The sequence below is a fragment of the Microchirus variegatus genome (assembly GCF_963457635.1).
Source record: "Microchirus variegatus genome assembly, chromosome: 1".
NCBI classification, from domain to species: domain Eukaryota; kingdom Metazoa; phylum Chordata; class Actinopteri; order Pleuronectiformes; family Soleidae; genus Microchirus; species Microchirus variegatus.
In genome coordinates this window covers 19,027,683-19,051,281 of record NC_139802.1, presented here as the reverse complement: position 1 = coordinate 19,051,281, position 23,599 = coordinate 19,027,683, and the positions used below count along the sequence as shown (strand labels likewise).

Below are 23,599 nucleotides of genomic sequence, written 5' to 3'. Positions count from 1 at the left end.
TACAGACCTTTGAATGTGCATTTATTCATATGTTCTATAATATGATTTGAATTGGTGCTTCCTGTCTGTAGAGACAGAGTTCAGTTTTGAAAGGAGCTGATTTACTTGCTTTGATTTATCCTTATTCAATAAAGCAACATTGTGTTACTCTTTCATGTGTTTTTATATTTCTATTGTGTGTATAAATATACAATTATTATTAATAATTTTCAATAAGTTAAATAACTAATTATTGTAATCAATGGACGCATTTGGATGAAATTTCATTGGGATGTAGGTTGTGGCCCAAGGTAGAAATGATTAGATTGTGGGGTGATCGAGTTGCAGATACCATTTGAGGATTTTTTAAAAAACAACAAAAGTTTGAGTGTGAGATCAAGGAGTGCATGGGAAAGTGAGCAGCCTTGGGGGAAGGTTTGTGCTCTGGGTGCTTTCTCTGGTTGTTAGCTGTGATTATATGTTTGAGCATATGACAAGACTGTGGAATGTCAGCTCGCGAATATCCTCTTACAATGTGGCATTCTTTACTCAGAACATTCTATTCATCACGGCAGTGACAGCATGTCAAGTTTCTGTTGAGCTCCTCGGCCTGTGTTTTTCTTGGACGCCTACGAAAAAGAACACGCATATTGACACACGGATGGATTCGTGCGTGGTCCCCATCTAATAGATGTTGTCATGTTTCCTTCGCCTCTTCCCGTTGTGCAACTCGAGAGACAAGTTCAGAGCTGGGGATTTTCAGGGTGAAACTCGATGACATGCGCAGCACCTCAGGCTGTTTACCTTTTCATGCTCACTGACCACATCATGTTAAAGCTTTGTGTTGTCCCTGCCTGCACTCAAACATAGGCTCATGAAACAAGAGAAAAAAAATGGTCAATCTCAGTAAAAGATTATTATTATTCCATTAACACCAACAAATTGGCCACTGTTTTTACCTTTAATTGGCCAAGTGATTGTTCATTTTTAATTCCGACTTGAATTCTTACATGAGATTCACAGTAAATGCAAACACTGAAGAGCTTCCCATGGTACAGTCTGTTTGTTTAAAAGTGTACCTCATCATTCCTCTGGAACATTAAGTGTTATTTCACCATGCTTGTCTTTCGAGCAGATCTCAAACACTCGGCTTACTCATATTCACAACCTGGAGGAACCAGTTTGGCTCTGCTGTCACATTCACCTCAGGCTGCGTTCACAGGTTTCTAGGCTTCAGGATGGTGAAAGTTTGTAATAAGAATAAACCATTTTGAAACAGTTTTTTTTAGTGTCTATACTCTCACTGGTCACTTTATTAACTGGTTCAACCGGTTCACGCAAATATCTAACCAGTGTCGGTGCATATGTAGACATGGTTGAGATGAGCTGCTGAAGTTCAAACCAATCATATGGGAAGATATGGTGATTTGGTTGTTGGTGCCAGACGCAGAAAGGATCACCTCTACAGATTAAAGAATATGGTCCAAAAAAGAGAAAATATCCAGTGAGCAGCAGTTGTTTGGTTGTAAATGCCAAAAAAAATCATAGAAAAGCAACAGAAGCTTAGATAACCACTCGTTACATCCGAATTAGGTGTCATATGTACCTATTAAAGTGGCCAGTGAGTGTTTGTCAGCAATATCACATGAGACAGAATGCTGTTGTTCTAATCATGACCACATCACAGCCATGATGATATTCAGAACAGCACTCCCTCTCATTTGATTTTGCTTAAAAACACTCACACAGCATGTCCAGAAGGTTTATATTCAGGTTGACGATATGGGTCCTAAGCGGGTTTGTCCATGATTACCATGGTGACCCTGAGCGTGTTTGCCCACATGGCCTTCCAGTGTGGGGTCCGTGTGACTGAAACCATATGGGACCTGCATATTTCGCCCACTTCGCCCGGAAAGGGTATGAAGCCGGCATGGGCTTGAAGTGGGTAAATCATGCAGGCGCCTTCACTTGCTATTGAAATGATGGTAAATGCGAGTTCCCGACATGCAAAATGCACATGAAAATTGGCCCTTCAATTTGTGATCTCCAGTGGGAAATTGTGAGTATTCTGATATTAATCCTGGAAAAATGTCTCTTCAGCATACTTGACGTTGACTTTATTGTCCTTTATTGTTCTTTTTCACAGTACTGCACTTGTTTAACAAACACAACAGCAATAGACAACAATACTTCACACAATAAACGTAACAGACTTTACCACCACCCATCCACCCTGACACATAAAGCTGTTCTGGTTACACTCAGTGCGGTGGGTTGTTGAGGGATGCGATGTAATGAGTGTGTGTTTGTGAAGTCTAATGATATTGACACACGTATAATGGCCTTGTTATTAAGTTCAATAAGGTTGGGTGTGGGAAAACCTATTATCTTTGCAGCGGTTTTGTCAATATCGACGTCACTCTTGGAACATGCTTCTCGTCCAATCAACTTACTTGCTCGCAACTGGTCGGGATTAACTGTATATTTTGTTTTATTGAAGAAGGGCGTTGTCTCGGTTGCTCATCTCCTAACAAACCTAAAGTTGGTTAGAGTTAAGTGGTAAAGTTAACTTGATTATAACTTGATTCAATTTTGGAAAACACCTGGCTCTCTGTCAGTTTCTTTGGATTCTTTTACTCTTCTTTCCTGTCGTGTTTCTCTTTGCAGGTGATCACAGGAATGTTTTTACATCTGTAGACAATTGGTCCTTGGTTAGGAGCTGGACAGTTGCCATCGATTGTCCTTTTGAAATTCAATAACTTGGACTAAAGTAGCTAAGGTTTGTGAGGAAACCAGGTAAATCTGGGCTATCCTTTACATTTTAGTCTTCCCTAGTTTTGTCTGTGTAATGCAAGTGCAGTTTCTCGTCTTAACACATTTGATATGTTACGAAAAGAGTGGCTGAGAACATGTGGAATCAATTACAGCTGTGGAGTAAAGGATTATGCTTTTCAAACGAAACTGCCCTGCCTTACATGGTGGAGGAATATACATTAACCATGAATCACAATCTCACAAGCTGAGAAAATGTTTTAGTGAATTTGAAAAGTGACGTGACAATGACAAGCACATTCGTCTGTGGCGTCCATGGAGACTTTCTTGTTTGAATGGCCACATAAAGCACTTTAAACCAAGAGTCACTTTCACCCATTTCACCCATTCACTTCACACACACACCCACACACTCACTTTTATCAATCATCTATTCACACACTGACAAACACAGCCATCAGGGGCTATTTGAAGTTGAGTGTCTTGCTCAATAACGATTGTCTAAACGTTGTGACTGTGCCACTTTTGTTCTGTCTTCCTCATTCCTGAAACATCTTCAGACAACTTCATCACGCAAAGTCGAAAAAGAAGGTTGAGTTCAGAAGAACAACCGTTTTGACTCACAAGCGCGCAGATGTGACGCTAATGCACACATTGCAAACATTGTTATTGGTGTGCCTCGTTTTGTTTCTTTCATTGTTTGAGCATGAGTGAAAAGGCAATGTCACAGCTTATTTTGTGCTGGTAAAACTGTTGTGGTGTTACAGAGGGGGACACCTTCTGTCCCTCATAAACAAAGACCCTCAGACACCGTTTACATTCATGACTTTTATATATATAGTATAGTATATCATGTCACATGTATGTCACAAAGTCACTTAAAAATGCCACACTTAACCACATAGTGTCATAGTCAGAATCAACAAGGAAAGAGCTAACTTAAGTCTACACTCTTAGAAATAAAAGTGCTAAGTAGAACCGTATAAGGTTCTTCGGCCTGTCCTCGTAGGAGAACCCTTTTTGGCTCCCGGTAGAACCTTTTTTTTTATAAAGGTTTCACCTGGAACTCTTTTGGAGGGTTCTACCAAGAACCCTTCAAAAACCCTGTCTTCAGGAAAGGGGTTTTAAAGGGTTCTCTGGATCAATATGTTTCTTACTGGAACCATTTGTGTTACCAAGAACCCTTGTAAAACCCTTTCTTCTGGAAAGGAGGGTTTTTCAGAAGAAAATGGTTAGCAGTTGTAGTAGTAGAAGTAGAACCTCAGCCCTTGTTGAAGGACCCTTTTGGAACCCTTATTTCTAAGAATGCAGAGCCATGGTTCTCAAACTGTGGTACGTATACGACCAGTGGTGGTACTTGGAGGAAAATCAGAATCAGGAATTTTCACCTGAGTGTGTAGAAAATGAAACAAAAAAATTAATGAATTAAATAATAATAATTAGAATCACCTTATCGCTCACTCCATCTTAATCTAATTTCACTATGTCTGAAGTATATGTGAGGAAGAGCAGAGGCTGATGAGAGAGCAAATGATCTCACTGGGATTATATCTGCCTCCTGTGAAAAATCTGGAGCTGACTTTGCTCGATCTGTTTACACAACTATATTTTAACATTGCCGTAGCACTTTTATTTCTAAGAGTGTAAGAAAATGTATATCTACATCTGCTGCAACAATAGTATGAAAAATATTCTATACATTTCAGTGACATCAGTGCAACTTGGTTCCTCTTATGGACCACAAAAGTGAGACCTCATCTCACACCTGACTTCATATCACGCCTTCAATCTAGCACTAACATTACAGGCAAAATGCATAATACGATGTAGTTCCTGATGTTACACAACATAAAACATTATATACATTATATTCTTAATACTGGATAGACACTGCTGTCACGGTCAATTTGACCACACCACACATTTAAAAGCCTGAGAAAAAGTAAGGTAATAATTCTTCACAAAAATAAACATCATCTTATAATAGGAGCAAGAGTGTAGCTTCATTTCCCAGTGTAGGGCGGCCTCAGTACATGTATTCAGTAGATATGTATTTATAGGTTACATTTTCTATCATAAATGATCAGGTGTCTGAATACTTTTGTGCATATAGTGTGACACCATGAGCCTGCAGTGGAAATACCATTCCATGTCGAGCTGAATTGCACTGCAGCGCGCCACTTGGTGGAAACTATGTTTATACTGTATGTCAGTCCCACATACCACACCAAACATCCCTCAGAAAAGCCATTTTAAATGATAAGAGTTATATGCTGCTTCTTCTGGAACGACGTCGTGTGAATGAGTCTCTGCACAGACTTGCGCAGCTGGTCGTGTCGCAGCACTTTTTCACCTCTTCAGTTTTATCAGGACTAAGTGTATATACAGAGAGTGATGAAACACTGATGAAAGACAGATCAGTGGACTGTTTGTCTGTCACCGGACTTTCAGACTCTGAGGCAGAAATTGAGGTTCTGCTGGAATATTCATACAAATCTTTTCTGAAAGCAGACCTAGTGTTTTGTTCCTTCTTAAAAAGGATTACATAGCACTTTGGGAAGAAATGACAACAGAGGATGCCGTAGTTAGATATGAGAATGACCGCCATCTCCACAGCTGGCAGGTACACCCCTGAAGTGGTGACATAGACGGGGATAAAGAGCGCCCAGGAGATGAGGTAGAGCAGCATACTGAAGGTGATGAACTTAGATTCATTGTAGTGCTGTGGAAGTTTTCGTCCTTTGTAGGCGCAGATGAAACACACAAGAGCTAGCAGAGCTATGTAGCCTAACATCACCCCAAAGGCAATGTAGGAGCCCTCATGACATTCCTCCAGCAGAGTGGTTGGCTGCCTGATGAAGTGATTATACGGGCTTCTGAGGACCAGCCAGCAGATGCAGAGAGATATCTGCATGGATACACAGAGACTGACGATGACGTAAGGCTGAAAGACCTTCCGCAGAGCCTGCTGCACCGCAGGGTTGAACTGGAAGGCCAGCAGGATCTGCAGGGTCTTGACCAGGATGCAGGAGACGCACAGAGTGAAGCTGATCCCAAAGACCACCTGTCGAGCCTTACACTGGAATTTGTTGGGGTGACCTACAAAAAGTATGGCACTAATGTAACTAGCGACCAGCGAGAATAGGATGACCTGGCTCAGTGGCCCTCCGGCAGCCTTTACCACAGGGGTGTTACGCTGATGTATGAACAGAGCGGACACCAGTACAACCAGGAGGATGCCCAGGGACGAAAAGGACAGAAGAACAATGGCAAAGCCGTCGTCCCAGGAGAAGAAGAGTAGGACTTTGGGGGTGCAGTTGGAGCTGCCCACGGCTGACCACTCTTTATTTATGTCGCAGCTCAGACACTGATCCATATCTGCAGGTATGATGGAGCACAAGCACAGGTACAGACACAGTTATATGCAGGAACACTTCAATCCAACCGGGTTTAAAGTCAGCTGTGTAATGTTTAGGAGGGCTTGTTGTCAGTAACTGATCATACTCTTAACTTAAATTTAAAAAAAAATCTTACCTGTCATATTAGAGAAGTAGTTCTCAGTACAGTTAATGCACTCATAACAACAGGTGTGCTGACCCTCTGCTGTTTTCTTGAACTCTCCAGGAACACAGCTGTTGGTGCACTTTGAGATGATGTGCTGAGGAAAGCAGTGGAACACTGTGATTTTAAAACTCTTCTTATGTGTGTATACATATACATTTTATTTAGCTGTAGTGTTCTGTGTGTGTGTGTGTGTGTGTGTGTGTGTGTGTGTGTAATGGCAGTAAAATTACAGCTTACCTTCAGATCAATGAAGTGCTGGGTGATGCTGTTGGAGGTGTAGGTGAAGCTGTCGCTTTGTGGGTGGTACTCGGCGACGATATCTTGATAATGTACTATGCTGCCATCTGACCACCACATTGTCAAATCGTAGCCCAGGTTAATGTCACCATTGTCGTCAAAATGATAGGTCTCTCCATTGAGCTGAAAGTCTGCCATCCGTAGACCACCCAGCAACTGCACAACATTTCAGATTTCATTTCTTTCAGTATCTAAACCACTTTATCTTGACTCTATCAGCCAGCATGTCAGTGGGCTCCATAAGTGTTATATTCGGGCTGACAATATGGGTCCCAAGCGGGTTTGACCGTGGTTTCCATGGTGGTCCCTCCTGTATTTTGTCCATGTCACTGGAACCATATGGGACCTGTATAATTTGCCCACTTCAAGCACATGCCCACTTAACTAACCTGGAAAGGGTACAGAGTGGGCATGAGCATAAAGTGGGCAAACCCACTTGGGACCCATATTGTCAGTCCGAATATAATCCTTATGGAGCCCACATTGACATGCTGTCTGGCTACCACACAGATACACAGACTCTTCATGCACAGTTACCTCCCAGGGTTGCACTGTGCCTGGTCGTTTGCAGTCTCTGCTCCTGCAGATGGATGCCACAGCCTGAGAAATGGCATTAATCGCCATTTCAATACTGAAGATGGTGTCACTACCAATTTGTTTTCTCAGGATTTTCACAGCTTCAGACACCACTTCAGTGTCTCCATGTCCTGCAGCACTAAGCAGTGTAAAGAACTTTTGCAGGAAGGGGTTAGTCTTTGCATATTCATGTCCAGCTTTCTCCAGTCTGCTCAAGTATTGGTTGTATGATGATGTATCTCCATGTTTGTGGGTGAAGCCCACAATGTGTCCTATCTCTCTCAGAGATAGATTTCTGGTCACGGATGGGGAAGAGGACCAGCTGTCACTGGCCACCCACACTCTTCTCATAGACTCTATGTTAAGTCCTTTTCTCAGCACCTGATTCTTCAGCTCCTCGAAAATGAACCTAACGTGACTTGGCCTGGCAAAGGACACAATGACTTGTACCTTCGGATTTTTGAGGATAACAGTGGCAGCAATCTCAACTGCTGTGTGGGTAAAATTACTAATCACAGACTGAGGTATTTGTAATGAGAAGGCCACACAGATGCCCTTAGAAAGGGACTGGATCAAAAATTGTTCTAAAGCTGAACGGCCATATTCTCCATCTGTGATCACTATTCCCACCCAGTTCCAGTTGTTGATGTTGAACAGTGTGGTCATGGCAGCTGTCTGATAATAATCATTAGGAACGGTCCTCATGAAGGCAGGGAAGCGGCTCTTATCACTCAGAATGACAGCACTTGATGAATAACTGATCTGTAGAGAAGAAAAACATTGATAAATTTAAAGCTGCTATCAGCAATGTCATCATTGTTGTACTTCCTGTCTGGCCCCCTTTACACCTGGCATTCAAATGTGTTTTCTGTGATCGGATTGCAATCGGATAGCACCTGACTGAATCATTAGAATCAGTTAGGTAAAAAGATTAGTTCACTACTTCCTGCATGCTTCCGGAGCATAGACTCCCTCTGACACAGTCACCGAACTGAAATATGGCGGAAGGGGTTGTAATGCGGCTTGTGATCGCTGGCTTTCGGCATCGTGTTTGCAAAATAAACCACACTTCTCTGTTAAATGTTGATTTTTTTTAGACATGTCCTTGCTATATGTTGGAGATTAACGCATGCCTCTTTGACTGATCTACAGTTCAGCATTGTTCAGTTTGACTCCTGTGTCGAACGTGGCACTCATATCTCTTCTAGTGCTGACACTCTGCCAATCAGTGGCCGACAGTCTTTCGACTTTACATTCAGTATTGTCTCAGCTCACTTGGAACCTCAAGTCAACAGGTACTATCTCTAATGGAAAAGCAAAAGAAAGTGAGTCGAGTCGAGCCGTGCTGAGCCGAGTCGTGCTGAGCCGAGTCGTGCTGAGCTGAGTCGCGCTCGAACTGTAGTGGAAAAGCGTCATTATTCATTGACAACAAGAACTAACCTCACGATCGGGACTGTCTCTTTCTGGAGTTCTGGCTTCTTACTGGATCAAGTGCACATGTGTTCCGACATAGCACTGGCCAAATTGCAAATTCTGAGATTCAGTTCAGATTCTGATAGGTGACATCACTATTTATTGCCACTTGGTGGCAGAGGATGTCTGCCATCTCTGAACCTCTGATTATATTGTGTTTACTGTCCAACTGTTTGACTTTTTCACCTTCAGTAGGAGCACCCCCTCTCTCTCTGAGCTGTCCTGTGCTTGGTCAAAATTCCCTGTGACAGGACAGATTTATGTTTTTTTAAAAGGCTGTAAACAAAGCCGAGTGGTGGTGCAGAAGTCTACTTCTATCTTGGATCATTTGATGGACCTGTTGCGTAAATGCTAGCAGGAGATTATTGAACAATTACGCCAAACAATCCTGCCTATTGTAGCTGTGATGTTCCCGACCATCTCTTGTGTTCTACATGCCTCAGCTGACAGCTGCTGATGTTTAACATCTATCACTCCAAACCAGTTCTGCTGCTTCAGTTGCCTGCAGGCGACAGCTTTGTCCGTCAGTGCTGCCACAGGGCTTTAGCAGCATTTTCCTAGCGCTCCCAACTTACCTGGGGAATCATCCTGAGCGTCAGTTGTCGGGCCACGGCAATGGATAATTCAGAGAAAGTGGCACCTACGACTGCCATGATTGGCTGGCCAGAGGTGGAGGAGGCATTGTCTGTATCGCAGAGGTCCCGATGAATTAACAATTCTATTCCTCTCAGAGCTGTGCTGACATCAGAGCAGGAGTCAAGGATCTCGTAGCCCAGAGTGACGTTCACAGCAGTGAGCACCGGGGATCTGTTCATCACCTCAATAGCATTTATCATTGCCAGAGACTTTGCCAAGCCTGTTTCTTCAAACCTGTGGGAACAATGCAGCATCACCACATGGTGTTCAAATAATAGATACAGGGCATACAGAATGAGATACACGATATGGACAAAAGTATTTGGCCACAACTGTAAAATATTGACCTCAGGTGTTTCAATGAGGCTTTGGGCTAGGCCAATGAATGGCAAAATTACTGTCCTAGCATACCAATTTTCCAACCATGATTGTGCCCCAGTGCACAAAGTGAGAACTCTGAAGACTTGACTGGCCGGTTTGTTTACTTGACAATAAACACATTAAATGGCGAGATGGATGATGAGATGGCTCACAATGTAATTTGGATACAAATTAGATCGAGCATGGCTCTTGTGGTTGCTTTGTTGTCTGCAGAAATATGCTGCCGCCGGCAACAGTACAGCAGTTTATATGTCGTCTCCTTCTACTTATGGGTCAAAGAGTCCGACTCCTGTCCGACTAAGCATATACATGCAGGAGTAATCGGACTATGAATTGCATTATCCATGTATGTTAGTCTGCCTAAGATTAGCTCAATTTTAGTCGGTCTAACTAATTCACATGACATTAAGTAAATTTAATTAAAGGGTGAATTCCATTCCTTGCTTAACCCTCAATCTTAACCCTCAATCTCAACCCTCAATCTCAAAAATGCGCGCTCCCTCTAGTGCAAGTGCTGTCCCGATTCTCAGAAAAATTAAGTTGAGGGGCAAGTTTAAGGGCTGTATTGCCCTCAATATTGAGATTTTCTGAGACCACCCTTGGGAGCAAGGGTTACCCAGAATGCATTGCGTGTTTTGACATAACAAAGATGGCGGCGAAAGCAGCGAAGCGAGTGCGATACAAATTAAGTATTTTCTTTGTTAATAGAGATATAAAAATGATGAAAACTATTGTTTTATCTTAGTGTAGACCCATATTATAGATTACTGACGTCATTGTTGCGTAACATTTATTTTTATTTTACGATCTTTTGTCAATAGCCGGCCGGTGCGGACACGCGATCGTTTGCTATCGTTTACTTTTCAATAAGCCGTGGTGTGTGGTAACTGTCAGCTGAATATGTCCGTGGTTGTGGTATTTGTATGAGTATCATCTTATAACTAACTGACAACCTAATAACTTGACTGAAATAAAATAATAAATAAATAATCGTGACGTAAATGTGTTCTTCTTCTTCTTTTTTGGAGTTGACAGACTGGACGCAGCTTTCGCGTTATTCTGCCCCCCACAGTCTGAAGACGTATCTGCATTTAAGGGGTGTCCCATTTCTAAGTGACAAAATAACCCTCACCACTTGGTTTTGAGGGCCAGTTAAGATTAAGGGTTGAGCTTGAGGGTTAAGATAGGAATTGGAATTGGCCCATATTCTAATCTGACTGAAATCAGACTTTTAACATGCATGTAAACACACTGAAAAAGAGTGTTTTATGTGGGCCTAAGGTTGGAAACACTTGAAGCACAACTCATAGTTGGTACTGGCAGGTAGTTAATTGGATGTCACCTATCAGTTGAATAACAACTGATTATCTGCTGACATTGTATTGAATACATGTTGATTCACTAATAGAGATTCAACGATTGACCTTCAAAATAAAGTGTAACAAAAACAGAAGCAGATATTGGTGAATGAGGCCTAAGGTTTTACATCGTACCCCACTTTGCAGCATTCTCCAAAGCTTGCATTTCACGTTCTTTGTTTCTGCTCAGAGCAAATTCCAGCCCTTGATGAAAGGGCGTAAGATGTCATTAAAGGCTTGTGAAAGAGGCCAGTAAGTGTAAGCTGATGTAACATTGTAATGTTAATTTTTATAATAAAGATTTAGCAGCAGAATGTTAAACATACTGATTCAATAAACTGGGCTGTGACCCACTGGTGGGGCCTGGAGGTTGCAGACTGGGCTATAAAATAATTTCCATTTATCAAATCCTATATTCCTGTTGTCCCATTTTGTTATTCACAATTTAATGGTATATGTCTGCACATGCAACGTAGGGCTTTCAGTTATGGACAATGTGGCGCGTGTGATTATTGATGATGATTATTCATTGGTAATAGCAACAAAATACAGTACCGTTCAAAAGTTTGGGGTCACTTTGAAATGTCCTTATTTTTGAAGGAAAATCACTTTTTTTCAATGAATATAACATTAAATTAATCAGAACAATACACTCTTTACATTGTTAATGTGGTAAACGACTATTCTAGCTGCAAACGTCTGTTTTTTAATGGAATATGTACATAGGTGTATAGAGGCCCATTTCCAGTGTTCTAATAGTACATTGTGTTCGCTAATGGTGTTAGAAGGCTATTGGATGATTAGAAAACCCTTGAAAACCTTTTGCAATGATGTTAGCACAGTTGAAAACAGTTTTGCTGGTTCTTTGACGAAAGGGCAACATTATTATTTTGAATAAAAATCATTATTTCTAATCTTCTAATTATAAAGTTAAAGTTATTACTTTTTTGCTATAATACTTGGTCATGTTTCATGTAGTTCCTGTGCAATAACCAATAATCAGGGCTGTAAAATGCTGATCTACTCACTTCTATTTAGTTTCATGTGAAAAAAACAAAAGTACCCTCAACTTCTGGGTGAAAGCTCTGTGTTTGCATGTTGTTGCAGTCTGATTATTTGTGGTTATATTCTGTTTTTCCCTCTCTTTTAGTTTTTTCCTTATCAGTTCTTTGTTTGAACACATTGACAACAAAGTGATGCATCTTTACCCAAAAGGACCATAACCATAGGACATTTTAATTAATATTTATTTTATTTAATTCTCTATCTTGTCATAAACTTCAATCATTTTATTTTCCTAATGTTGTGTATGTTGATCATGTTCTTGTCTTTAGCACTTCATATGTTATTTTATGTTATTGATTTTTTTGTTTACAATAATATAAAAAGCACATGGATGGCTTTACTCCTCTTATACATTAACTGTATTTGTAATGTTATTTTGAGTAAAAATGCACATGTTTCTTGTTCAGTATTTTTAACACAGAGTATGTGCTGTAAGGCTGTAAAATGTACTTTTAAACAATGATCTCACCTGATACATTCCTGGCGGTGGGGTTCAAAAGTGTGCTTCAGATGGTTCACAGCTTCATGTAAGGGCATGAGTCCACTGATGATGAAATCTCCCGGGGCTGTCATTTCCATGACATGGTCATCCTCTTCACTGGCATGTCCTATTTCCACAAGAATTAGGAAAAGAGTGATATAAAAATAGAGAATGGGAGTAAACGCAGCCATGTCACTGTCCTCGCTGTTTCGCTCTCCCCGCTCTCTTTCCCCCTCTCATTGGTGTTTCTCCTCTGGCTCAGTGATACTCTCCCTTTTAAGCATCCTCCCAAGGCTAAGGAAAAAAAAATATCCTCCTTCCTCATTCACGCTTTACTCCGCTCACATTCTCCCCTGCAGCCCTGCCCACTTCTCCATGACTGACAGCAGGTGAGTCACTGCTGTGTAGAGGCAGCTGTCATCACATGGTGTTGTGTTTACAACACTAAGTGCCATCTTCAAACATCCCATTGCATTTATGATCAGATAAAACAGAGGGGTGACCAAAAAAAACAATGAAATTATAACACTCACATCACCCTTCACTCTTAAAACGTCTGAATTAAGACTTTTTACAGATACAATTACACTACTGTACCTGTCACGTGTGTCATGCTGAGGATAAACATGAAGACAAACAACATAGGGATACTGTCGTGTCCCGTGTTAGTCAGTTAGTTTATGTTTACCCCTGGTTTGATTTTGGTGAAGGGTTTTTTTTTCTTCCTGTTTTGCACGTCATCTGTCTAGTTCACTGTCAAACTCAAGGCCCGGGGACCACATCCGGCCTGCCATACAACTGTATTTGGCCCTCTAGATAATGTGTCTTTCTTGGTCCTCTGTTGACACACATATGAATACCACATAAGACATAACGGGCCTGTGTGTGAAATAAAAGCAGAGAAAATCAGTTAAGACAGACGTACTACTACATTTCAGTGGAAAATCATTCATAAATTATTTAATATTTACCACTTTTCTATATTTATGGTCTTCCTACTGATGTGTACATGACTTTGAAGCTGGGGCTATTCCATGGGTAAATCGTTCATTGCATTCACTTATGTATCATAACATGCTAATTTAAAATTTGATCGCTGAATTGATTCTTTATTTAATCTATATGGTTCGTTCCAAATTTTATATGTGGCACTTTAACGACGTCAACAGCGTCAACGTTAATGCACAGTAACGCATGATGCACTTCCATGACGACTGACTGGAAAAAGACGTGCGTGATGTAATGTTTATGTGCTGCTGCACCGTTTACCAGTTAGCTCCGTTAGCGCCGTTAGCACGCGTACAGTCAAACTGGATCGGTCTGTTTATTAAGCAGACACACTCTTTAAATGTGCCCTCTTTCCTTTGTCCTGTGCCAGTGCGTCTTGTGTGCTACACACTACGGATCCTGTTTAAGAATTACACGACAGCTTATCGTTACCTGAGTCTGGCTCCCTGTTGTTTGACCTTGTCCGGAGTTTTTGGAACCTTACCTTGTGTAAGACCTTTTGTTAGATTTAAAAAAAAAAAAACCTTTTTGAACTGAGAACTCTGCCTTCGCCTCATGCTTTTGTGTCCACATTGTTTGTGTGCGTACAGTCCTGACAGATACACAAGAACACAAATTACAAAACATTAATCAGTGTCATTTAAAGTAGTCACAGGCTGTTAGAGGACAATTGGTAAGTTAATGCTTTAAAGGGACAATGTGTAGTATTTACGGGTTTATATAACCCAAAATCCACTTTTTTATACATATTTTATGTGCTCCTGCATTGTCTAGTCGCTGTATAATAGTTGTTGTTTCATTTTCGTAGTGTTTCAAAAAGTAACCCAGCATTTCAACCCTATTCCATAAAATCTGCTTTACCTGTCTTCTAAAAATCCCTCTTGATGCTAGGAGTTGTGTAGCAGTCGGCAAACTATTCCAAGCCATGATACCAGTATAAAAGAAAGATTTTTGACCTTAAAACATTTAAAACATTTTTATTATGAATAAAAAAAATAATTTAAAAAAGCTGTCTAAAATACTGAAACTAACTGAAACTGAATTGTCCGGAAGTACAGAGGATTATCAGGGCCACATGTAATTTTTTTGAAAGAAAGTTAAATTTTTTTTATTATTTTTATTATTTCTTTCAAAAAAACTGTGTATTTCTTACCTTTGAATTCATATGAAGTGCATTAACATTTTCTCTACTGACAATTTTGAAAAGTTGTATTTGAGACAGCTTTTTTTGTTTGTTTTTTATTCCTAATAAAAATGTTTTCAATTTGTTTTTGTTTACAATGTGGTGCATAAGGCTTTACCTTAACTGTTATTTTATTTTTTTATGACATATGATCTTTTTGAATCTTGCACGTTGCAAACACAAAAAACACTAAAACTAATAAAAACCGCACATGGTACGTAAGTTATTTTAATATAAATTAATATTATGTCCTTATACTTTTCAGCTTACTGTATTCACCATCGTTGGTTTTGTCATTTATTTGCAAACCTGAAGCTAACGTGACATCGGTATTCATGAAATCTGTTAGCACACGTCAGTAACGTACTGCATTGTTGGAGTAACATGCTATAAACATTCATGGAGCAGCTCCATAGGAATGAACGGAGCCAAAGGGATGGCGCTCTATCCAGTTCTTAAAATATCCAGTTCTTAAAATACATCTATGGGACGTGTCCTCTGCACTTTGTACTCGGACCCTAATAAGAATAATTCCTTCAGTTTCAATAGCTTCATCATTTCATTCTTAATCAGCAGGAAATAACCAATACATTCTGAATTTACTCGGTAGAAAATGGATGGATGGACACATATCTGATGATTGGACAAGAGGGAGGTGCACTGTAATGTTTAATTTGCAATACCTGTTTGCAAATGTTTGTTTTCTGACTCAGAGAGTTAAAGGTCCAGTGAGTACAAATGAGTGACATAAGGCTTTGTGGGGACATGAATGTGATTAACAGACAGGCCTCGAACAAATAGATGGGGACATCGTGATCCTTTAATCGTCTGTGAAGTCACATTTTGCCATCCATCCACCTTGTACCACTTTATCCAGGCTAGCGGGGGTACTGTGCCAATCCCACAGTCCAAAGACATGCAGACGTTGGGATTAGGTGAATTGAATAGTAAATATATATATATATATATATATATATATATATATATATATATTATTCCTTTGATGTTAAAATACTTTCATGTTAAAATTGGATTGTAGTTCATGCCAGAGGGTCACAATACATTTGCAAAGCATACTTTGGAGTCTTTAGTAAGTCAACTCCCGAATTTAAAAAGCCTGTCATCCAAACTGTTGGACAGTTATTCAGTTACCAGACAGGCAGAACAGGCGTTCCTTGAATTAATAGAGTGATGCAGATCACAGTGGACATCTGCAGTTGTGTGGGAAGTAAGTCCTCTCTGTCAGCATTGACAATTTTGGGACAGCAGTGGTTCTCAAACATTTTATACCAAGTATCACCTGAGGAAATATTGTTAAAATACAATGGTGTAAATAGGCTGTAACAGTATTTCTGATTTTCCTCCACATACTACCAGCCATAGGAGGTTCACGTACCACTGGTGGTACATTTACCACAGTTTGAGGACCATGCTGTAGACACATGACGGCACAAGATAGCGCCATTTGTGTAAAGCAAGGCCGTTCACTAAATAAAGAGGCTTTTTTCTACAGCCATGAAAACCAAAGTACTTTTAATTTTGAAGTATAAACAATTTTGGTTTTGTTGGTTTCTGTTAACACAAAGATAACAACATAACTGTGTAGATAAGAGTTGAATTTGAGGATTAATGTGTTTACCTCTTTAGGCTTTTGTTTTTTTGTTTATTAAAAAGCAGTGACCTTGTCAGGAGGACTAGTCATCCCGATGAGGACATAAAACGAGTTCAAAAACGATGTGAAAGCTGTAAAAAAAAGTGTTTTATTAGCGCTTCTTTTCTTTCATGTCCAATTGAAATTAGTCGGAAATGTTGCTACAGTGTTTTGAATATAGACATAATATTAACTAGCTGATAACCTGTCTTTGGTTTCTCTGCTGATTTTATTTTTCAAGTGTGGATTTTTTTGTATGTACCCTTTGCTTAAAATTCCTAATTATGTGTTATTCAATATGTAATATATCTGCCTTGTCTTCTGTGGAAAATGGAACACGTTGTGTGACGTAATTCTCAGTTTCGACGTCTGTGTGTACGGTATGTTTATTTAAAAAAAATAAAAATAAACGTTTCCCTCTCCGTCCGCCAGGGTGCAGCACTGCGGTCATGAAGTCGCTCGCGCCTCCTGAGCGCTGAGAGTTGGCCGGAAGTGACCGTGTGTCAGTCACGGAAGAAGAAAATGGAGGCGGCAGTGTTCATTCTCTCGCTTGTGGACTGCTGCGTACTAATTTTTCTCTCCGTTTACTTCGTATCCTTTCTACCTGTGTGTTATTGTGGCTGTTGTTGAAGGGCGTCACCGCGACGGAGTCGTGAGTTGTAGTGATGCGGGCTCCCTGAGCGGTGGCCTGCTGACTTCTAAGTGTTGGTGAGGCCGGTTGTAAAGAGGGGCGTTCATCACAACCGTGAGCCTGCAGTCCGGCTGGGAGGTTGGTCATGCTAAATAAAAAAGTACCAGGTACGGTTATAATAGCAAAAATAACCGTGCCGTACCGAGGCGAGTTGAGTTCGCGCTGGGGCCATTTAGTGGAAAAGCGACATTAGCTGTAGGCACACGGTGAACCCGCTCCTCTTTCACTGCTGCTGCTGGTTGTTGTTCAGTTAAAGGTAAATAATACGATATTAACACGCATTCACATTATCGTGATAATTGTCAACGGAGAACATTGTTAATATTTCGCACAAGTGAATTGGCTTTCCTGTCCGTCAAGGACCGTTTGATTTTAAATTATACCCTTTAAACATTATTGTTATTCACTTTAATACTAAAAATACGTACGTTTGTAAAGGGGCTGGGCAATAATTCAGTAACAATATGTATCACAAATGTCAATATACCAAAGTTCCATCAGTTATTTATGTGCTTTGGGCAAATACACTTTGAGACACAAAACATAAAGCTATTATGCCTTAAATTTACTAATTATTTAACAAGTTCTTTTTTTCTTTGTTTATTATGTTCGTACTGGTTTGTAAACATTTTACTTGGTATCAAAACGCAGTCTTTTACTAACATGTTTTGTTGTATTGCTAACAAAACATTTGTGCTAACCATTTTGAGCTATTTGAAACACATACTTCTCCAATTGTTTAATTAATTGTTTAAACAAATATTCTTACAGCCCCACAACATGACTCGGCTAAAATTCTGCTGTAGATTTTTATCTACCTTTTTTTATGTTTGGATTTTGTCAAATTTTACATTTTCATCTTCTATATATCCTATGTGGTGATTTTGTCCAGTATTGGGCGAAACCGACTGCCCCTGACTTAGGGCATTGCAAATTTTTTCAATAATTAAAATTATATATATGTATGTATATATATATATATATATATATATATATATATATATATAATTATATATAGACTGTAAATGTTTTATATCATCCCATGCTTGTGAGCCATCAAATGCTTTTTTTCTTTTACCGCTTCTTATCAGCCTCTTGAATTCTGATATTGAATATTGTGACACTGAGATGTAAAGTTTTTAATTTAATTTAATGATCATGTTCCTAAGCCATAATCAATCAGTCAATCACAAACACCTTACACCTGTCTGTGTTAGATGTGTGGGTCACACAGTGTCGCACTCACTCCACTGTGTAGGAACCAAATGCGTGATGACTCGTGCAAGTGCATGCTGACTCTGTTATCACGTGTCTGTGTTTATTACCTTGACTTGAAGCTCAGATTATCACCCTATCTGATCTAGAATGTGACTACATCAATGCTAGAGCGTGCTGCTCCAAGCTGAACAAAGTAAGTCACACACTCACCAGTCAGCTATCAGTTTGAATGTTGTGGCAGAATAAAGAGAAAACAATCCCTTATGCGGGTCGTAAAAAAATCTCTGCCAAATTAAATGTGTGGATCCGCTGTGGCGACCACAAGAGAGGTAGCAGTGTGCTTTGTGTATTTGTATATTGTGATACATTATTTCTGATTGTGTTTTCCAGTGGGTAATTCCAGAGATGATTGGCCAGTGTCTCTCCACTGTGCTCATGTTAGTCTCCATGCACTGGTTCATCTTCCTCCTCAACCTGCCTGTAGCAGCCTGGAACATTTACAGGTGTGTTTTCTAACAAAACAGAACTTTAGTCGAGCTCTGCGTTGTAGGCTCCCAGTTTCACTCCCTCTCTGTCTCTGTTCTCGTCTCTTCAGGCACTTGAAGGTTCCAATGGGAAACATGGGTGTGTTTGACCCGACTGAGATCCACAACCGTGGTCAGCTCAAGTCCCACATGAAGGAGTCCATGATCAAACTGGGTTACCACCTGCTCTGCTTCTTCATTTATCTGTACAGGTGAGAGCAACACCCATGCTACTGTTTCATCGCCTTTCTTTTTTTAATCTGAAATTTGTTCAAAATATACAGCCAAGAAGTGCATCACACGTCTAATGTAATTTTGCATATCTACAAAGGGATAGCACGTCAGATTACGTTTGCTCCAGCATGATTTTTGGGTAATGTGACAGAGCTACCACAGGCATGCCTTCCAGTTGGAGCACCTAAAATGAAAAAGTTTGAAAATGCTGCTGTTCTCATTTCCTTATCTGCACTTGTTATATACTTGTTATATGCTATTTTCAAAAACAAACGCTGGACAATGTCTGGCAAACTGTGTCCAGACAATTTAAGGTGTTTGCTGTTCACATATGACGACCACAGTGGGAAATTGTCTGTATCAAATACATTTATAACACCAGGAGATTTGACTTGGGAGCCAACACGCAAATATCTGGAGAATGTCTTAAAACACCTTTGCAGAGACGTACATCCTCACATTCAGTCTCTCAGACAATCTCCAAATGTCCAGACTTCATGACAGGTTTGAATGTTTGGTCATTTGACACTTATGTGGTGGTATGGACTCAGACATAGTGGCATGGATGAAGTCTAATGACACAAGCTGCTTTTAGACATGCACTCAGGTCTGGACGTTCTCCGGAGACTGTATCTGTGAAAATGTCCAGAAAACACTTTTTAGACATTCTCTGGAGTTTCCCCTGCCAGTTCCTGAGCCTAATCTCTGGATTATGTTCATGTACACTAATGATAATCCACAGTGTGGATTCCAGACTCCCCTAGTGTACATGCCAATGTATCCTTTGGTGTTAAGTGTAGAAGATGAGTGATTAAAAAATGTGCAGCACATACTGTAGATGCACTGTATGAAAGTGTCAGTGAATGGGTGATTTATCTTCCCTGGATACTGCAGAGATTTTCCCGATGTGAACAAGTAAATGGACCCAGTTCTCTTCATATTCTCCACTGTTCATATCTGAAAACAGTAATATAGTGTGTCTGCACCTGTATGACAGTCACACTGAGGTGTCTATTTTAACACATTTCTTTCCCGCCTTGTTTTCCCAGCATGATCTTGGCTCTGATCAACGACTGAAGCGATCGACGTCTCTCTCCGACATCATCCACACTCATCAAATTCCAATCTCCAGGGTTTTCCGTTTCCTCCTCACTCACTGCTCCTCAACTGTGTATGCATCGACTCTGTCAGAACAGCGGGGAGAACAAGTTCACTCTCACATTTGCCTGCATCAGTTGTCTCTTATATCACAGTCTCAGTGTTTTACCTTTGATATGATGCCAAGTTGATACTTTTGCATACTCGAGTTAATACTCGTGACAAAAGCATGTTGTGACCGCACCACAAAGAGCTGTTCGTCTGCTGTCTTCATTGAAGCAGTCTAGGGCCGCGACGGTTATTCCATTAATCGTTTATTATTTGATTACTTTTAATTAATTGTCAACTATTTTGATAATTGAAAACATTTTCTGATTCTTCATTTCTTAAACTGGGCGGGTTTTATGTTACTTTGGGAGTGCAATATTTTCTCAGGTGGTACTTGGTCTAAAGCGTTTACTTGACAATGAGGGGTTTATGGATCTCTGAGGGTCAGATCAGCTCATTCCTACTCGACGCCGTCTTTGGAGCTCTTAACTTGAGGGCTTTGAAAGTGCTTGTGTAGGTCGTCGTCATCGTAAGTTTGCATTTGCGTTGGTGACAAACACTAAAACACCTTATTTGTTGGAAAATCTGTCCCAATAACCTTCAATAAATAAAGTTGCTTGGGGGCCAATCCGTTTTGACCACGTCAATTTATTGGCTTACAACCGGTCTCTTATTGAACTATTTGAAACTCCAACTCCACATTTGGCCCCTATCCTCTTCTGTACCAGACTGTGTGTTCTGAGGGCAGAGTTTTGACAGCACGGAGTGAGATACAGACTCCAGCTACACAGTATTTTTTGCCCCCACAGACACTTTTATTGATTTTTAATCTGGATGTGAAGACAGTTTCAACAAATCCCAACCCAATCCCAGAACCTTTTACAAGAAACGTGGTCAAACTATCAAAAGGTTTTCACACATTCGGAGATTTGTGTGTGAAACTCTGGAGCTGATCTGATCACGCACGCACACACCCACTGTTCTTTATACCACGAAAGAGGTTGTTCCACGGTCTGTTAAGGATTAATACTCTGTGTGAGATTTTGGTGCCTTGTGATCCCTTCTTTGTGAAGCATGGGACGTTTTACAGACTGCATACTTTCTTTGACGTTCAGATAGTGAAGTCGTGAGCACATGGCTCTTGTGCTACAGCAACATGGACGCAGAAGGACAGTTGAGTTAGTAGGGATGATATAAGGTACTTAATCTGGGTCTTTGTTTACAAGGCTATATCACATGTTCTCTGCTGTTCCCATCCATATCAAAACAAGGCAATCAGAGATGGCAGACTTCACCCCATTCACGCAACAAGCCTCTGGCACCCTCTGTTGGTCATGTTGGCAAGTGCAAGTGTGGAAACTCAAACGGACACACACCAAAAACCCACTCTGTGGGGTGAAGTAACAAAGTAGACATTTTTGTTCTGTTCTATAACATTTCGGTCACTGTACTGTCTGTATCACACTGACTCTACAATACCTTATACATTCCCACTTCAAGAAACCTGAACTGACCCTTTACCATTCTTCTATGGGCTGAAAAGTCTTGCAAAAACAAACTGTACAAGTGTGAAGTAAATGTAGTCTTCAGGCACCAGCCGTCACAGTATTGGTGACAGTTGGGAGTGAACCTCCGTCATGTACCGCTGTAGTATTTCCTCTGACAGACACAGTGTGAGCAGGTGAGGCAGCTCCTCACGATGATGATGATGATGGATGTGTGTGCACTACCCCTCCTCCTCCTTTAGAATCACGGCTGCTATGGCTGCAGTGTCATGATGTGACAAAATGCTGGTGAATGAGTTCATGTCTTTTTGGGAGGGAAAATGTGTTTGATAAATAAACATTGAAGACAAGTTGTTTTGTATTGTTTTGTCTTGAAATTAATGACTACATGATGTAACTGTTACTATGCTGCAGTGAACTATGGGCATGAACTACTGTGCATACTTTTATTATTGTGAAGTCAGCTGAAGGATGTACCTTCATTGTCTTCACTGTCGACAGCTAGTGGCTAAAGGTATCGATCAAATTCTGATTCAATACACATCACAAAGATTAAATAAAATATTCAAAATTTTACCAAAAAAGTAATGTCGTCCAAAATTATCCAAAAAAAGTTAAAAACTATTTTTTTTCCCAAAATTTGACAAAAAAGTAATATGATACTGTCGTCCAAAATTTGACAAAACATTCTGTGTCATCCAAAATTTGACAATTTTTAGAAAAAATGTTCTGGTCCAAAATTTGACAAGAAAAAAGTCATACTATACTGTCGTCCCAAATTTGACAAAACATTCTATGTTGTCCAAAATTTGAAAATTTTTAGAAAAAATGTTTTCGTCCAAAATTTTAAAACATTTTTGAAAAAAAGAATTTAGGTCCAAAATTTGACAAAACGTCATTATACTATGTTGTCCAAAATTTGACAAAAAAGTCATACTATATACTATGTCGTCCAAAATATGACAATTTTTTTTAAAACATTTTTTGGTCCACAATTTGACAAAAGCGTCATACTGTCGTCCAAAATGTAACCAAAAAATCATACTATACTGTGTCGTCCAGAATTTAAACATACTACAAAAAAGTTTAGGTCCAAAATTTGACAAAAACTTCATACTATACAATGTCATTCAAAATTTGACAAAAAAGTCATACTATAATATGTCGTCCAAAATGTAACTTTTTTTTGGAAAAAATGTATGGTCCATAAGTTGACAAAAACATCATACTATACTATGTCGTCAAAAATCTGACACTTTTTAGGAAAAGAAATCTTGGGTCCAAAATTTTACAAAAATGTCATACTATACTATGTCGTCCAAAATTTGACAAAACATTCTATGTTGTCCAAAATTTGAAAATTTTTAGAAAAAATGTTTTCGTCCAAAATTTTAAAACATTTTTGAAAAAAATAATTTAGGTCCAAAATTTGACAAAAACGTCATTATACTATGTTGTCCAAAATATGACAATTTTTTTGAAAACATTTTTTGGTCCACAATTTGACAAAAGCGTCATACTGTCGTCCAAAATGTGACCAAAACATCATACTATACTGTGTCGTCCAGAATTTAAACATACTACAAAAAAGTTAAGGTCCAAAATTTGACAAAAACTTCATACTATACTATGTCATTCAAAATTTGACAAAAAAGTCATACTATACTATGTCATTCAAAATTTGACAAAAAAGTCATACTATAATATGTCGTCCAAAATGTAACTTTTTTTTGGAAAAAATGTATGGTCCATAAGTTGACAAAAACATCATACTATACTATGTCGTCAAAAATCTGACACTTTTTAGGAAAAGAAATCTTGGGTCCAAAATTTGACAAAAATGTCATACTATACTAT

At 39.6% G+C, this 23,599-nt stretch overlaps 2 protein-coding genes across 2 annotated transcripts; one reads left to right on the top strand and one right to left on the bottom strand.

Moving 5' to 3' along the window:
• Nucleotides 1-545: 545 nt before the first annotated feature.
• Nucleotides 546-13,195, bottom strand: gprc6a (G protein-coupled receptor, class C, group 6, member A; the record flags this gene model as incomplete). The annotated part of the gene is made up of 8 exons (XM_083891971.1): nucleotides 546-608; nucleotides 5,192-6,129; nucleotides 6,286-6,409; nucleotides 6,553-6,768; nucleotides 7,150-7,950; nucleotides 9,237-9,531; nucleotides 12,571-12,709; nucleotides 13,180-13,195. The coding sequence occupies 8 exons, from the start codon at nucleotides 13,193-13,195 to the stop codon at nucleotides 546-548; spliced, it is 2,592 nt and encodes an 863-aa protein (XP_083748097.1).
• A 3,749-nt stretch (nucleotides 13,196-16,944) lies between these two features.
• cnih4 (cornichon family member 4) lies at nucleotides 16,945-20,529 on the top strand. The gene is made up of 5 exons (XM_083886853.1): nucleotides 16,945-17,015; nucleotides 18,458-18,526; nucleotides 18,724-18,836; nucleotides 18,929-19,069; nucleotides 20,141-20,529. Exons 1-5 carry the CDS (start codon nucleotides 16,947-16,949, stop codon nucleotides 20,166-20,168), a joined length of 420 nt encoding a protein of 139 aa, XP_083742979.1. The 5' UTR covers nucleotides 16,945-16,946; the 3' UTR covers nucleotides 20,169-20,529.
• Nucleotides 20,530-23,599: the final 3,070 nt, after the last annotated feature.